Below are 18,179 nucleotides of genomic sequence, written 5' to 3' on the forward strand. Positions count from 1 at the left end.
AAGCCTGCGCAGGATGCCAATGGCCCGAACTCCTTTTGCAGAAACTTGCTCAATGTGTGGCCGCCAGGAGAGAGTAGAGTCGTATATTACACCGAGATACTTCACCGTCTGAACTTGAGGTATTGTGTTATTTCTATAGACCAGGCAGATATTTACTGGAACAGAAACTGTAAATACTAACAATGCGCATTTCTTCACATTAAGGGACAGATGAATTCTTCCTAGCCAGTTGTCAAGAACATTGAGGTAATTTTGTAGGGTTTGATAAAGAGTGTGAATGTCACCTGCTGATGCAAAAAATGCAATATCGTCGGCGTACACATAAGTTTTCACATTTTGAATGCATGGAATTGAGCTTAGAAAAAATGTTAAAAAGAACAGGTGAGAGAACTGATCCTTGCGGAACACCTCTTGTCTTTGGAAATCTCCTTGAGGAAACACCATTTTGGCAGCAGTAAAATTCTCTATTTTCCAAAAAAAAAAACAGAAATCCAGGCTACAAAATAGCTTGGGAAGTTGAGTTCCTGTAATCTTAGTAATAGAGTCGAGTGCTCCACGCTGTCATATGCTTTACTGACATCCAAGGTGACAAGCGCAGCAAACTTTTTCTATTGCCAGCTAATTTAATACGACTCTCAAGGTCAGTATGAGCACACCAAATTGAACAACCCGGCCTGAAACCATTTTGGCATGGATTCAATACAGCATTTTCTGAAATGAATGACATGACACGGCTGAGAAGGACCCTTTCCACCAATTTCACAAGGTTCGATGTTAACGAAATAGGGCGTATATTGTCTCGCTCACAACGAGACAGGCAAGGAAGAAGCTTTATAAATTTGCCAAGGCGTTGAACAAGCCTTTCAAACTATCTTTTGACAAACTGCACATGGGACCCAAGACGTACATATATAACACCACTACAGACAGTGTTGTGCCGTCCAACAGATAGCTAAACAATAGTAAATGCCCGAATGATACCCATGAGTCGAGTGCACGTAACATTCAATCACTATCTTTGTCATATGCCAACATCCGAAGCCTAGTGCTAGTGCCAAAACGCGATCTGCTTTCTACTTTCCTAGACGATAGTGAATCGCACATCATCATTCTTACAGAAACTTGGTTGAATCCTAACATTACAAACAACGAAATCATTCGCGGTGCACATTCATACAACATATACAGGCATGATCGCATTGGAAAGAGAGGCGGTGGCGTCCTTTTAGGCATAAAGAAAACAATAACATCATACGTAATTAACACCGATTCAAATCTGGAAATTGTCTGGGCCGCCTGCCTACTATCTTGCACTAGGATTCTGATAGGCGCTTGTTACCGCCCGCCAGATTCTAGTCATTCTTTCGTTAATGAATTGCGTATCAGTATTACTAAACCAACAGAGTTATGTTCTGCTCATAGCATCTATCTCATCGGAGATTTTAATTTTCCTTTAATCAACTGGGCTCAACTATCATCACCTTGTCATATTTCCACAGAATTTTGTAACCTGACGCTCGATTTCAACCTATTACAGGTTGTAAACCAACCTACACGCAACACTAACATACTAGATCTGATACTGACTACAGCACCGGAAACGATAGGATCAGTAACTCATTTAAAGGGATTCAGCGATCATCATTTACTTCAGCTAAGTATTGACATCCCGGTTCAGTTTATGGGCTATGTAACAAAAAAGATTCACGATTATAATAAGGCTAATTTCACAGCTATCAACACAGAACTAGAAACCTTCTTTTATCACACATTTCTACCTTCAATTAACAACCGATGCGTTGAGGAAAACAGGATACTTTTTAGAGATAAGATTTCATATTTGATCAACCGGTTTGTCCCTGTGATCAAAATAACTAAAGATAAATTTAATCCCTGGTTTACTAGAAGGCTTAAACAACTAAGGAACAAGAAAAAGCGGCTATACCGGACTGCTAAGCGTGCCTGTACCATTTCTGCGTGGAACAAGTACAGTGATGCACTAAAACTCTATTGCTCCGCCTTATCTGCTGCAAAAGACAAATATTTTTCACATGATCTTCCAGCCCTTTTGAAAACTAACCCCAAAAAGTTTTGGAAACAAGTATGCCCTGAGCGTGATGATAGTTCCATCTCTCTACAAAGTAACAACACCCCCATCTCAGACAACGAGTGCCCCTCAATATTTAACACCTTCTTTTCATCTGTGTTCTCTTCTGAAGATCATTCCACCCTTCCGGAAGTTCCGGATCTTAATTACCGCTACATGACACCTATTCAGATAACTGAAGAAGGCATCACGTGTCTCATAAATTCTCTTAAGGTATCTACTTCGGCTGGTGTTGATAGCATTAATTCAAAAATTTCAAAAAATACAGTTCCAGTGGCAAGCAAAATTTTATTCCATATTTTTCAGCAATCATTAACTACAGGAATACTACCCTCAGACTGGAAGATAGCTAAAATAGTGCCAATTTTTAAATCTGGAAACAAAAACTCCGCTGAAAATTACCGTCCTATATCTCTCACGTGCATCTGCTGCAAAATGCTTGAACATATAATTTCATCGCATGTCTTTAGTCATCTTGAGCAGAATAACTTTTTTTACACTAATCCACACGGGTTTAGAAAGGGTCACTCCTGCGAAACACAGTTATTCGAACTAACTACTGATTTGCATTTTAATATGAACAATAACCTTCAAACTGACTGTATATTCCTTGATTTTGCCAAAGCGTTCGACCGCGTAGCTCACTGCCGCTTGATTTCGAAATTATCATCACTCCGTCTAGACTCGCTAACTTTAACATGGCTTCGTAACTTCCTCTCGCATCGCCAACAGTTCGTATTTGATAATCTGTCCTCTAACCTTTCCCCAGTTAACTCCGGTGTACCGCAGGGCAGTGTGCTTGGTCCCTTATTATTCCTTATTTATATCAATGATTTACCTAATAATATAACTTCCAGTATGCGAATTTTCGCGGATGATTGCATTATATACCACCCTATTAGATCTACTAATGACCACCTGGCGCTCCAATCAGACCTCCTTACTATTAACGACTGGTGCAACTCATGGTTAATGACTCTTAATGTATCCAAGTGCAAAGTCATCTCTTTCACCCGTAAAAATAACAAATCTAGCTATACATACCGTATTCAAAATGATCTACTCTCTCACGTATCACATTACAAATACCTCGGCGTTAACTTTTCTTCAGATCTTTCATGGTCATACCATATCTCATCCATATGTGCCGTCGCCTCAAAGTCATTAGGATACCTACGCCGTAATCTCCGAAATTCACCATCTAATATTCGAAAACTAGCATACCTCACTTTTGTTCGTCCACAACTTGAATTTGCTACTCCCATTTGGTCTCCCTATCATAAGAACATGATCATCGCGTTAGAATCTATCCAAAACAGGGCAGCACGATTCATTTCACGAAACTTTAACTGCCGCTCAAGCGTCACTCAGATTAAAACAGATCTTTCTCTACAATCATTAAGCACGCGCCGTGACATCGCTCTCCTCACTCTATTTCACAAATATGCGCACTTCAATAGAACTACCTCATTTCAACTCGATGTCTCATCCCGCACGTCGAAAAGATTATATAATCAGTTTAGTTTCGCAAGAATATATGGTGACACATTGGCTTTTAACTCATCTGCATTACCACGAGCCATCAGATTATGGAATGATCTGCCAGACAACATCGCTTCCGCGTCTAATCTAGAATCTTTCCATTCTAAACTCATCACATATTTCACTGAAACCGTCATTTAGCACACCTACGTTCAAGTCTATTATTGTTCTTTGCTTTGCTGCTACACTCGTGTCATTCGGATGTTTTCTTACTTATGTTTGCTTGCCATGTTTCCGTGTTTGCCTTAATCGCGCTTTGTTTCCACGTTCGGTGAGCACATTATCCTGTATTGTAGTGAATTATTTTGCGTCGCGTACGTTTCCTTTTGTTTCCTTTGGTTATTAATGCACTGTATTATATCTTTTTTTCGCCCCCCTTACACAGTGCCCAGTGGGCCTGTAAGGAATTTCAAATAAATAAATAAATAAAGTTTAATTTCCACCATCGTAATATTTTGTTTACTTCCAATACGGCGTACGATTTCCTCTAATAATTTTCTTCCCTGAACTAAGACCTCGCTTGTTTACATTGAATACAAGGATGGCAGGGAATATCATAATTTGTGTGCAAAGCTGCGTGTGGGAGCAGAGGTTTAGAGTGGTTGCTTTAAAGGATCGTGAAAGATATTTTTTAGTCAAAATAATTTGGTCCAGAAAATGGGCAAATATTGATGTGGGAGTTCATTTTGTAGTGTCGTTTGGGCGCGTATTTAGTTACTCGTACTCCAATAGACTGCGCTGTTATTTATACAGGCGCATTTCTTTCCGGCGTACGTTCGGGTTCATTGTATGTTTCGTTCATGGGCGTCTGGTAAGATAATGGAACAAGGTTAGCAAAAAGGTGGAGAAAATGCGCGAAAGACCCGCTCGTACACACCAATTTTGAGTCGCTAATCCATGACCCTTTGTGGAAAGGGGCAGGTATGTGGGCGGCCAAGTTGCTGCTACGGTAACATCAGAACATTCAGAGCACAGACCTGATGATACGCTTAATATGGTACCCTATAAATCACTTCTCAAGGATTTGAAACATTTAAATTAAGCATCATCTATGCAGATAATAAGCTAAGCAGAACAACCCAGCGCACCAAATCAAGTATTAACCTGCTAGAGAAACACTCATACATCTTGAAACCTGTTGCACGAAAAGCCTGACTGACTGTGCACATTTCTCTGTACTGGCGCCAAGGTATACGCGATTTAAAGTTGTAAATGTAAACTGACCTTAAACACGGATAAAAACAAAGGACGCAGATTTTTTTTATTCCTTGCCTTCGGCAACATATAATAATAATTGGTTTTTGGAGGAAAGGAAATGGCGCAGTATCTGTCTCATACATCGTTGGACACCTGAACGGCAACATATAACGATTCGCCTTCTGGTGTATCTAGTCGCGTCAACGCTCTTGGTGCGATTTATTTAAACGAGAACTCAGAGGAATTGGAAAACAGTCTTAGGAAACAAAGGGAAATTACCAACTCGGCCACTACTTTGCAGACGCACTGCGCTGCCTATAGCTGTGGCTTCTCATCGTATCTCGGTTACCAAGTCTCAGCGGCATTAGTTTTAACTCCTCTTGCCAGTCCAGCAATGCATGTATTGCTAGTTCTTCTAAGTGTGTCTACCAACGTTCCAGCGGGTGCAATGTTTCGCTGGTTATCAGTCTTAATTTTACGGTTCATACTCAATGTGAATGGGATCATCATATTTTGTGATTTTTATGAACGCATAAAGTATTGCATAACTGTCGCTCCTTTAGCATAGCGCGGCACGTACATCGCCGTATGGTAAGAAAGCTGATGGGGCTCGGTAACCTAAAGTAGCTTGGAAACTTTTATAGTGGTTTTAAAAGCGTAAACTATCTGGCACTGAAAAGGATTGCTCATGCTTTACGTTTTGTCTTAAGTCATACTCTAATGCATGTCAGCTTACAGTCAAGGACAAAGAATGCGAAGATAGGTATTGTAAGCCGAAAATAGCTTTGTAACTGTAAGCACTGATCTATGAAAGCGTGAGTTGGATGCACAAAATAAAAACGCGGAGCTGTTATCTTTATGTGTCTTTGCTAGATCAAAAGAACACATGACAAATTTTGTGAACCCAGCACAAAGCACAGCATTGCACTGAAACCTTTAGGTTTCGCTTATCTCGTACCCTAGCGATGAGGCTGGATACTTATACCTACAGGGCCTAATGTAAGATGTGAAGGCCCGTAGCAGTGAAGCGGTAATGACGAAAGGACGTGCTTTTGATCGCCTGCTAGAAAACAAGCAATTTGTCACCAAGCGTGCTATGTAAACAAAACTAGCAGCGCTACGATGTTAGAACCGTGCAGTTGAGCGGTATATTAGTCAGGCACTGCAAAATATGGAAAAACATAGTTTTTCACTATTGCTCAGGGCCCTTATTCACACCTTGTTCCTTGTCCACAGAGTGAATGTATCAGCAAATACTCTTCATCATGGTGTATAGTACAGATTGATCCGCACTGTTTTGTAACATCGTTCGTCGGCATCTTTAGCACAAGGCTGTAAGAAGCAATTGCTCTTTGAGCAACAACAATAAAAAGAAAATCAAGCACGAGGGTCAGATATCTGCGCTTGTGTACAGCACTTCGAGTAGCCCGAGCAAGGGTGATACAAAGAAGGAAAAGCTGGTTTCTACGAACTGAGGCATGACTCACAACGTGTATAAAAGCAGAATCTCGTTGTGACACACTAGACCTCCATCTTTGTGTCCCGTGCCAGTATTGCCCGTCTTTGCATCATGAACTCCTGTCGCGCGTATATATCCCCTTATAGACATATGTCTATGGACTGTCTAGAGACTGTTCATAGACTTATGTCTATAAAGTCTACAGGCTCTCTAAAGGCAAGCCCTAGAGAACAGTCTATAGGCAACACAAATCCTATAGAGAGTCTGTAGACAATGTATAGATTTATGGCCATACACTTTTAGCAGACTTTTATCTATAGACAGTCTATAGTCTATGAATAGACAAAAGGAAATATCTATAGGAAGGCAATAGAGTCTATAATAAGTCTATAGACTGTCTATAGACCAATTTTGTAAGGTTTTATATTGCGTGCCTTCCTTTCCTGAGCGTCTGAAAACTCTCTGCGCGTCCAGCTCGATGGCGCCTTGGACACCCCCACCTGCTTCGCTATAGGAAATAGGAAACACCTCGACAGCGTCTAGTCTTCAGAGCGATGTGAGCTGGATCATCTCCGCTTCCGCGAGCAACGTTGGGTCGAAGTGCGGCAGGTCGGCGATCTGGACAGCTCCTGCGCCGTCCATGAGGCTCACTCTCTCGCCCAGTCGCACGGGTCTGGGCAAGAGGCCGATGGCGGGCTCCTGAGCCGAACCGCCCAGCAGCAGACCTTCTTTCTGGCCCTGCTGTGTGCCACCGTAGATTTGGGGGCCATAGAAGAGGTTTTCCGGAAACGCTGCACCCGCGAGGTTGTTGCCGCCGTAGCTCTTCGCCAACGCTGCCAGTTTAGAATGCTAAATAAAATAAGCAAAAGAAAAACTCTCCGGACGTAGAGAAAAATTCATGAATACTTTGAATAAGGCTTTGTAAACGATGTACAGTGGTCGCCTGCCTAGTAGATATGCTTCCATCCACTTACCAAGGCATCATCCTGCACTAGTTCGTCGCATGACACACAAATCACTAAACATTTCCGCGGCGTTCAGACCTGAAGTCTGAGCTGCGATTTGCAGCTCCGACACTTAGGGAGTATTGCGATACGCTGGCATCCAGACAGGAAACCAGGAATAACATTATGCGACTCGTAACTGGTGACTCTCAGTAGTGAAACGTTATCCGAAGAGACGAACACACGCTTCGCGAATTCAAGTTCCTATATTATCATAAATGTAAACATGGATGACTTTTATATCAGTGGGCAAAATACTGAGGAATTCTCTGAAATTTCAAACACGGGCTGGATGCGCAGGTAATGTGACCAGGTGGCTTTCAAGTGTCAAAGCAAAAGATAACGAAACTAAATGAAAGAGTTCAAGTCAACGCTAATAGACAAGAAATCGCACATACTTCGGATAGTTTACTTTGCAATTTTTATCCCGAAGTGGTGCCACAGCGTGTAAAAAGCGACCCGTAAAAGCAGACACGGGATCATGTTACGCGTCCGCATTCCTTAAACATTCACGAGACGCTACCATTCTCTGTAACCGTAGTGCAATCTCATTTTAGGTGCTCGCTCTTGCCCAGATCCAACCAAAAATTTGCAAGAGTAGTTCGCATTTTAGCCATAGCTGCAGTAACTGCATTTCAAACAGATCTGCCGAGAAATCTCAGCTACAGGACAGAACTCAGGGCAGGTACAAACGTTAGCCGCCTCGGATTCCATTTTTCAGCGGGAATGATTCGAATTTCTTACCTCAATTTGGCTGGGACTATTGCATAACCACCACTGTCGCGAATAAACACTTAGCCCATAACTGTGGCAAAAACGTGAACACCCATAAGGCTCGAAGCACGACATGGGACATCTAAGAAAAAACGAAAAAAAAGATTAAATACGCGGTGTCTTGCAAAGTTCTCACAGCTTGCTTATGGAGCAAGGCACCGATCATGCACTGGTGTGCAAACAGCGCAGGGAATAGAGTCTTGTCAGTGTTCTTAGGTATGCATATAAAATCACTCATAGCAACGTTATCAAGTCTTGAAAACTCTCACATGACAAATTTCCTGTATCAATCAAAAAACGCGCACTTATTTCTTGGGTTCATTCTAGACCCTTCCGGGCAGTGGAAAGCCTTTGCGAAAGCCGCAGAGTTGCGCACGATTTTGTTGCAGTCAGCTGCGAAGGGGTTCTTGACGCCTTTTTGGGTGCACGTCATGTGGCAGATGGTCATAAAAAATACCTTCTCTTCGGTGAGCTCGGCGCTTATCTGTGTGGTGTTCACGGCTTCACTAGCTGCGTCTAGGAAAGCAGCGTAGGCTATCTGCAGCGCGGGTATCTCGGGAAACACGCTCTCGCCGGCGCCAAATTCGCTCCTGTTGAAGCACACGTTTTTGGCGTTGAAGACAGCCTGCGACCTTGAGCTGAGGATCGAGCTGACCACATATCCGCTGGGATGCCACTGCAGACCCTGGCGGTCGAGCGCCTTGACCAGTTCTAAGGCGAGGGAGAAGCCGAAACCGCCGTAGAACATGCCCAGGGTGCCTTCGCTATAGAATAGTGGGCGGTCCACTCCGGCGATGGCGACACCTACGGCGTTGTACACGTAGTCGTACTCGAAATACGGCAGCTCATAGTTTTCCGGTATCTCCAGCACTGCCTCGTACTCTGGCGTTCTGCTGATCTTTCGTGCGCTCTCGCGCGAGCTGATAAAGTATGCGCCAAAGGACTCCTCCTTTTCTGGAAACGCCCGAAATAACTCCTCGAGGTTTGTCTCGTTGAGGAATTTGGCCGGAGGCCACAGACGCAAGCTGGCGGAGCGAAGTTTTTCTGCGACCACTGCTTTGCTCTCCGTGTCCAACCAGGTCGAATCGTTAACCAAACGCACAGCCGCCGACACGAGGTGGTCGAAGCCGGTGTCAACGAGGTTCTTATCTCTCTGCGTAATCCGCGACGCAAAGCGCAGTGCCAGGAGGAGCACCCTGTAGGGAACTTCGATGTGCAATCCGCAGAAGGCTGGTCGAAAGCCTCTGGCTGTCCTGGGGTCACCGTAACGTGCCACCAGCAGACCACTGTCAGACACGGGCGCGTATTGTTGGGCAAATTGCCACCCCAGGAAATGCAAGATGTGGTCGTTGGTGTACTTGGCGAACAGGTTGCCCACTGCTTGGAGGAAATGCAAATTGGTAGTAACAACAGCGTCCTGTCCGGTTAGCTCGGGTTTCAAGGCAGTAACGTTCTGCAGCTGGTGCAACCATCGGGAGGAATTTATGCCGGTCGTGAACACTTCGAGCTCTCCTATGGGGAACACGGAGGAGTCCTTTTTCGATGCCTCTAGTGCCTTGTTGAGAGTCTCTAAAATGTCTGCTTCCATGTAGCCAATCCGGAGCGCGTGTTCCTTGCTGGCTATTGTGGTGTCGCCGAATAGGGCTGTGTAGAAGTCCATCCAGTACTTGAAGTAGGCTTCCGGCCCGTTCTTTATCACAGCGCGGTGCTGGCGGAGGTAGTGTGGAAGCAGAGGAGCCGGCCTTAACGTGATCCTCCATCGGCCTCCGAACGCGCCTGTCCCCACAAAGAACACTCGGATCTCGAACCAAAAGGCGGCCTCCCAATGGTAAGCCAGATTGACGAGCACATGAAGCGCGTCCACGTCTCGCTTCGGTGCTTTCGGCCAGAGCAGGCTGCGATTGTCGAGAAATTGCCGGAAATTCTTCAAGTTCGATCCGTACGTTGAGGAGTCACTCATGCAGGACTCTAGCATAGCCAGTGCCTTCTTAGCCACGGGGAACACCGCAGATCCTTCCTGCAGCGTTGTGCTCATCTTCTGCAGCCACGAGAACACCATATCTAACATAGCGGACAAGTCGAAATCTCGGATTTCTTCCCTTTCTTTCGCCGGCGACCAGTTGAAGCAGACGTGTTTGCTGAAGTCACTGCAGGGGTCGAACTTTGTGCTTCGCGTCTTTTCGAGAAGGCCTGCATGTGAAAGGCAATCGTCTGACACGCACCAGTTGTCCCTTGCTTTCGGTGGGGTCACTCTGAGTAGGAAGGAGAGGGCGAAGAGGGCAAACGTCATGGTCACTATGAGCAAGAGGATAATGACAACCTCATTCTTCAGGAGCAAGGCTGCGCCGCTGCCGAGGGTCTCGCGAGGACTTCTCACCTGAAGGCGATTAGAAGCAACGTATTACTAAGGCGGGAACCGCAGGGTCATTGCATGAAAAGATGAAAGTATCTTTAGGCACCTTTCAACCCATTCGAACGTCCTGCTCGTGTCGAAAGCAATTTCTTTCAAATAACTTCATAAGCGGTTGCCAGCAGCAGGACATGCAATCTTGTGCTGGACCAAACTTTATTTGCATTTTTCTGCATCAGTTATCAGTGGCGTTGCGATTTCTGCAGTGTTATACGTGACAAGAGATAACATCCACGTGTGACATTTTTGGTAGCACTTTCTGTCATAAAGAGGCATATATAATACATTGCCTTTAAACGTTTTACTGCCGATAATAATTTTATGTTTGTATTTGATTTTTCCTTACCACAGTAAGAACCAAAGCTTACTGTCGATTTGTCCCCTCCTTGAAGCAGCGCTAATATTTTCAGCCTATAACATTAGGTTCCCTGCTAAAAAATGAAATAAAGCTGGCGTTAACGTGAGTTAGCGACGTGGTATTCTACTTCACGGCTGTTGCGTCATGACGCTGTAGGTATAAGCGCAGACAAAACTTGTCTACTCGCCACCCGCTATTCTCAGACCATCTAGAAAAGACGTCGTCATGAAACGTTCAAATCGTCCACTCACCATGTCTGTCAAATCGAAATTTTTCAGGCCACGTATAGTGGGGCTAAGGTTGGTGATCTTCACTGGTTTATCCATGGAACCCCGGGTGCTAGATGCCGGCTGCTCGGCAGGCGCGATATTCGTGTCAAAGCCGGCGGCCTTCTGGTCCCGTGAAGATACGGCTCCGCCCTTGTGGTGTGTCGCACTAGCTTCGGCCGCGCCGCCTTTGGTAGACGGCTTGGCTGCAGCGCCAGGAGGCTGCGCGGTGGAGGCTGCGGTGGCGGTCATGTCATCCTGCTGTGCCACTTCATCCGAGGGAGCCCCAGCAACGCTGGAGGCCACTACGACTGCTTTGTGGCGCGATTTCTTCAGAGCAGAGCCTTTCTCCCGGGCTTGTTGCGACGGCACATTCTCCTCGTCGCACCCCGGTGACGGTTCTTTAGAGCCCAAAGCGTTCCCTGACTTTTCGGCCATTGAAGCAGGACCGTCTGAGGATGGCTGCGTTTTTTGCGGCTTGATGGTTTCGCCCTTAAGGCGGCTAGAGGAGCTGCCGGCCAAGGAGCGTTGGCGGAGGTTGTCGGCAGAGCCCATTGACAAACTGGGAGGTCTCCTCAGAGACGATGCAGTTCTGACGCCCTCCTCGGCGCTCTGCGAAGGCTGGCATACCTCCTTGGGGTCCACGGTGACCGGTGCACTGGGCCCGCGTCTCTTCCGAGAGGATTGCTTGGACATATCTCCCTCTGCCTTTGAAACGCGTCCGCCACTGCCGGCCGCGTCTTTTTGCTCCGAAGCCATCACTTGGAGAGGTCGGAGTATCTTCCAGCCTGAGCCTACATGTCAACAAAAGGATACGGAACTGTGTTCACAAGTCACGTACCACTGGTATGCCCCTAGCCAATAACGCCGGACGTCGATTATCATTTGAAAAAATCGACTTATCAAGGCCACCCATTGTTGACCTCGGCATCGCAAACACGGAACACCCGGAATAGGTGCTAGTTCTACGTTTTTCACTGGTTTTTTGTTTCTACATTTTCCTGGACCTATTACAGCGAGCACAGTTTTATTAGTTGGCTGTTAACAATGGAGCACCTACGATGAAATAGTTACATACGAAGTTTGTGCCAGTCATCGCGTGCTTGCCATTCCTGAATGCATGGATGATTACCTCCGCAGTTAAGGTGAGGCGAGAACTCTGCGTAGGTAGAAATTATTTTATTTTTATGTATGGGCAGCTTCAGGGTACCTGAATCATTCTAGATGTTTTGACTAGATGTTTACTCCTAAAGAATGCACCGTTCTTAGAAGGGCTCCTTACCATGCAGAGATGCCCAGAGCACAATTTGAAATTTTGACGGACGACCGAGTAATATATATTTTACCATATTCTAGACGCACCTGTACATTATATGGGGCGCTTGCAGGCAAATTGTCACTTTTCTGACCCTCTCATATACGGCAACAATGGATATCAAGCTTTTGAAAAGCAAGGTCCCGTAGCCAGGCTCATACCCCCAGGCCTGTCGTACCTATCGTTCTTTTCGTACGGACCGTGTTCGGCCTCTCCATAAAGGGCACATTCAGGGCATTCGTTGACATAGCGGTGACCTACCTCGGCCCTATTGCTGGAGATGTCACATCAACGTATTGGACAGAGCACCTACTAGGAAAACGTTTACAGTCGAGGCCACTCATAACGAACATTGCGTTCACGGGGATATCGTTCGTTGCATCCTAAGTTCGTAGCAATTGCACATATAATATTATAGCCAAAAATACTCAAGGGCGAACTGACGGTGCCTCCTAGTTCACTGTGTCCGGGTTTTTCCGACAACCTTTGTTCCTCGTACCTGAGGTGCAGTGCAACTTTCGTAACGATTATTTTGACGGTAGCATCACCCTTATTTCAGATAACCCAACCGTAATAAAGGGACGAAGAGCGGGCTACCGAGATCACTTTTTTATTTCAACAATATCCCAGTCGAGAAAAACGAGAGAATTGTGCAGAAAACACGAAATGATGTTATTTGGTACCCGCCGCGATGGCTCAGTGGTTAGAGCGCTCGGCTACTGATCCGGAGTTCCCGGGTTCGAACATATGGCCACGACGGCTGCGTTTTTATGGAGGCAAAGCGCTAAGGCGCCCGCCAGCTGTGCGATGTCAGTGCAAGTTAAAGATCCCCAGGTGGTCGAAATTATTCCGGAGCCCTCCACTACGACACCTCTTTCTTCCTTTCTTCTTTCACTCCCTACTTAGTCATTTCCCTTACGGCGCGGTGGAGGTGTCCAACGATATACGATACACATAATGCGCCATTTCCTTTCGCCAAAAGCCAATTAAATTAAAAAAATGTTTTTTGGTTTTATCGTAACGACAGATTGTTCTGTATTCATGCAGTAATTTTCGGTAGTACTGCAGTATTTGGCCGTGGTTATGTGGCAATTGCAATCTACAAAACAATACTACATTAAACTGTGGCTGCTAAAATAATTTGTCATTACAGGGAGTTCACAGCCAAAAATACTAAAAAAAATTGTTGTTCTTGATAGGGATATATGCGCTCTATTTGTAAGCGAAAGTGAAAATGCGCCCCAGGAGCGACAACATGAGCGCGAAATTCTATCAAACAAAAAAATCGCGGCTAGCTGTAGCCCTCTAGCTTTCAGAGGAAGCTGCGCATTCGCTGCACAGTAGTGTGCATAGCGCCTGAGAGCGATAACGTAAAGTGCAGACTAATGAATGTGATGAATGACGGCGCCAGTTTAATTTGCCAACTGGAGCCATGTAGCCGCTCTAAAATCACCTCCGATTAGACCTGATATTGTTCTACACACCCGCTAGTTCGTCTACTCACCGTTTAGTTTTTGGGCTTTGTGCGATTTGCGGGAAACTTCCGCAGCAGGTGAATGACTAAAGGTGTCTCGTTGCAACCGTCAGGCACACGAAAGCGGACACAGGGTATAGCACTGCAAAGACAGGTGATAAACATTACTAGTTCAGCCCTGCATATCTATGATTGGAGGGAATCTTCTTACGCTTTCATGACTGATCAATGCTATCTCCGTTTTTTTTAGGTTTCACTGAGTAAACTAAAAGTTATATATTCAAAGGTTAACGTACTGCTGTTCTCATAGTCAGGCTTCTGCTGCTAATGATGATGAAATGTACTGCCTTCAGAAAATGCACATTGTTCATGAACTCAGAATATTCGGCTTATAACTTAGTTGTCTCTTAAAATAAAAAAATACTGCAAAACACTTACATAAGTTGACCTCAAATCAAAGGTGTATATCCGCTTTCTGGAAGCATAGCAGCAAGTCAAATTCTAGCTATATGATTGCGTTATGCCCTCTTCTACCTGTGGTAATATATTACCAATATTGCTGCTTTACATGCATTTCTACTAAATGAATCGCATATATTTTATGAGATACGCATATTTAAATTAAACTATTCGGATGTACAGAGGAGTAAGACTTGTTGAACTGCGATCCAGTTAGTCCTATGTCGTTGTATGCAGAATAGCTCCAGAAACGTCGAACATAGATCCTCAGACATGAATTTAGGCCCTTCTTTTGTGTAACCGAAAAATAAACTCACGAATATGGTATGAGTTGTAAGAAACCATTAGGAAATATCTCGCGTTTATCGTCTGCTCATTGTACCTCTTCTTTCCCGACCACTGCCCATTATTTTGTGCATATACTAGTGAATTCTCCCACCGCGGCGGCTCAGTAGCTTTGGCGATAGGCTGCGGATCCAAAACTCGCGGGACCCTAATTTCGACAACGATGGCGACATTTTTATACAGACGAAAAACAAAACAAAAACACCCGTGCTCTGTGCTATGTGAGCGTACGTTAAGGAAGCCCAGCTGGTTTAATCTGGAGACCTCTGCTATATGGCATCCCTCATTTATAGCTCGTGTGTCGCTTCTGTACGTTAAACATAACATACCAATACCTAAAGTTGTGATTATTCATAAATATACTAATCAAAATAAGCGCTGTGTTTGTCTGGTCTGTGTCTCGCCCTATTCGTGAGCAGTGCTTTATTACCATGAACTATTGGCCCTCACTTCTGTCGTTGTAAAATGAATATCATGGTCCTTAAAGCGGAATGACAGACTGCAACACAAGTTGTCCGGTACAGCTGACCTTTGGCCACATCGAGGTGTTACAATTCCTGAAATTTTGGGCAAGCCCACGATAGAAGTGAGAGCTGTAGGTGTGCCCCGACCCTTCATCTAGGTCTGCATGAATGGCCACTCCAACACTCCCAGGGGCAGTAGCCTGCTATAGCTAACGTTCATTAAACCGGAAGGGACACATTTCACAGCCTCACCCCGGCCTACACACACGGGAAAAAAATTCATTGTCCTGTTAGCAGAAACAGGAGTTCTTGGGGACATGTCTCACCAGCATCGACGCTGACTGCCTCTTAGAAACTACCCTGATGCTGTCATTACTGTCGCGACGCAACATAGCTGAACGCTACGGTTAGGGTTACGGAGTAGTACGTAGACTGCCCTACTAATGAAACGTATGAGCTGGCTGGACGCTGCTTGCGACATAAACGCTTCACTCAAGATCCCGACAGCGAGGACCTTCCTTGCAACACACACGAAGGGCCTGCCTCATCACTCCTAACCAGGCCACAACGCTTCGCAGTGCTAGGAGAAGGGACACAGCGCTTACCCAATATGTCGCCCGGAAGCAGGAGCACTGGCTGGAGCTGGCGATGATTGCTACCACGAGGAGCGCGTGCTCCCATTTTTTGTACTTTTTCTCCCAGAAAATGTAAAAAAACGACATAAAGGAAGAGAGAGGGAGCCCGGGCCAGCAACACTTGGCCAGGCTAAAAACGAATTCAAGAGAAATTAAAAGGAGCTTTATGCCCCAATAAAAACAACAATTTGAAGGAAAATCAAAGCAGTAAAAACAAAACAACAAAACTAGAAACAAGGAGAAACAAAGGGAACACCTCAGTCAAAGTCACAGACACAGGCCAACAGACAAAGCACCGAATGCAGGACGAGGGAAAAAAAATATGATAAAACCAGTCACATTATAGTACGGGCCCACGAAGCGGTACGCCTGGTGTTGAGTTTAAATTGAGTCTTGAAAAAAAAAACTCGCAGTGAACCGTGCAAACTGAGAGCTTATTGCCAGTCTAAGCAAGCGGAATGAGGCTACTATGAAACTATTCAATAAGGCGTAGCAAGGCTGGTCAACAAATTCAACCAACACCGCACATGTAAGTGGAGACGAAGAGGAAGACTGCTGGACCGAGGATCCAATCTCCTAATCTGAATTCCTTTCTTCTTCTATTTCGTCATTACTTCAAAAATGGTTTTCAGCATCTCTGAATCGCCGCCTGTGTGTTGGCCAATCCCCCGCAGTGAGTACACGTGTCATTGACCCCCCTTGAGGACAATAACAACAAGAGGGGGGGGGGGGGGGTTCCTTCGTTTCTTATATTGCAATGCTACTAGCCTGTGAAGTAAGCACACCATGGCTACTCTAACCCAAGGCTTCGGCCGGAGAAATCAATCGGGAGAGGACATGTAGGAATACGGAAAGAAAAAAATTGCATATAATGTGAAAGGCGAGTTATGAGGTCGGTCGGATTTAATATGCATAAAATAAGAGAAAAAATGTATTATACATGTCCCTCTTAACTAGCTTAGAGTTATAATGTGCCCCAGTCGTAGCGCGATAACATTCATTCATTCATTCATTCATTCATTCATTCATTCATTCATTCATTCATTCATTCATTCATTCATTCATTCATTCATTGCCACTCTTCCGTTTCAGAAAGTCCCTCTTAAAGAGGAGTTAGATTGCGTTTCAGAGTGACAAGGGGGGACAGGGGCTCATGTATGCTCTGAGAAAAGGGAGAGATGTTGATTGGATAAGGAGTGTGTCTATTGTGTGGACCGGGGGTAGCTGGAGGTGAAGCGGTGTCTGTATCTCTGACAATAGCCGCAGATCACCTGTGCCTATTTCTGGTACGAATGTCAACACCCAAAACACTGCTGTCGACTATGAGCGCAGATAAGCGACGGCTTCATGGCAGAAAAGCAGCTTGCGCAAACAAGGAACGGAACTAGGAGACACAAACGCAGGATTGAGTCGTCATGACTACGAAAAAAGAAGTTGGCCGCGCCCAACACACAGCCACAAGATTGAAGAAACAGAACGAGTCACAACTTGGAGGAAGGAAAGGCTAGAATAGGTTAGAATAGGCGGATGAGATTAGGAAGATAAGGGGGTAGGGAGGCCAACGCTGGCAAACAACAGGGTTAATTGGAGAGACATGTGAGAAGCCTTAGCCCTGCAGTGGGCGTAGTCAGGCTGATGATGATGATCCCAGCTGAATGCAAAAGGTGTGCCAGAAGTGACGTGCTTTCGCAAGGACTACTTGGACTCTTTGGCGCATCACGCAGCGGCGTCGTCTGCATCGCCTTCCTGTCAGCTGCAGGCGGTTGGGTGCAAACCGATATCGTCTGCCCGACTGGTTCTTCGCGGCTCAAGCGGCGCATTCGCAAGCACGCTGAGACAAGGAGCCATCTAGCGAGGAGGAGCCCTCACTTCCGGCTTCAAAAACTGTGATGTAATGGCCTCTTCTATATTCTTTCTTTCCTATATGAGTCACAATGAACTACGAAGAAAATTTGTCCGTAGCATCGAAGAAAGGAAAAGAAAAACCGGAAGAGAACTGAAGAGGAGAAAAGCGCATCGAAAGGCTTTTTTTTTTGTCAGGGTCTTTCAACGATGCAGCAGAGCCGAAATATGCATCGTGGGTGAATTAGACGTACCCGTCATCATTTTCATGGACTTAAACCTCGACGCCAAGCAAGCGCTTTGGTTCAAGAGTTCATATCTGAGCTTCTCGTATGGATAGTCGATAGCTGCATCTACTGCATATTCGCACAAATAGATTCATACGCAGCTCGAATTAATGAATTATATGTTGTACACCAGCTATCGCGTGCCACTACTCGCCGTCCGGGGTGATAGCGAAGAAGACAACCACAGCGAAATGAGGGAATCACGGTGTGCGTTTTTTGCCAACACTCGGTGGTCATCCAT

The 18,179-nt window shown here is 45.3% G+C and overlaps 1 protein-coding gene across 1 annotated transcript; it reads right to left on the bottom strand.

Moving 5' to 3' along the window:
* Positions 1 to 8,354: 8,354 nt before the first annotated feature.
* LOC144097670 (neprilysin-1-like) lies at positions 8,355 to 11,876 on the bottom strand. Its single transcript, XM_077630321.1, has 2 exons — positions 11,103 to 11,876; positions 8,355 to 10,460 (listed from the first exon to the last, which is right to left on the bottom strand). The coding sequence occupies exons 1-2, from the start codon at positions 11,874 to 11,876 to the stop codon at positions 8,370 to 8,372; spliced, it is 2,865 nt and encodes a 954-aa protein (XP_077486447.1). The 3' UTR covers positions 8,355 to 8,369.
* Between the last annotated feature and the right edge of the window lie 6,303 nt (positions 11,877 to 18,179).

The sequence above is a fragment of the Amblyomma americanum genome, chromosome 7, assembly GCF_052857255.1.
Source record: "Amblyomma americanum isolate KBUSLIRL-KWMA chromosome 7, ASM5285725v1, whole genome shotgun sequence".
Taxonomy (NCBI): domain Eukaryota; kingdom Metazoa; phylum Arthropoda; class Arachnida; order Ixodida; family Ixodidae; genus Amblyomma; species Amblyomma americanum.

Coding starts and splice junctions, on each gene's coding strand:
- LOC144097670 (XM_077630321.1), bottom strand. CDS start 11,876: ATGGCTTCGGAGCAAAAAGACGCGGCCGGCAGTGGCGGACGCGTTTCA. Junction 10,461..11,102: donor ATTTCGATTTGACAGACATG/GTGAGTGGACGA, acceptor AATCGCCTTCAG/GTGAGAAGTCCTCGCGAGAC.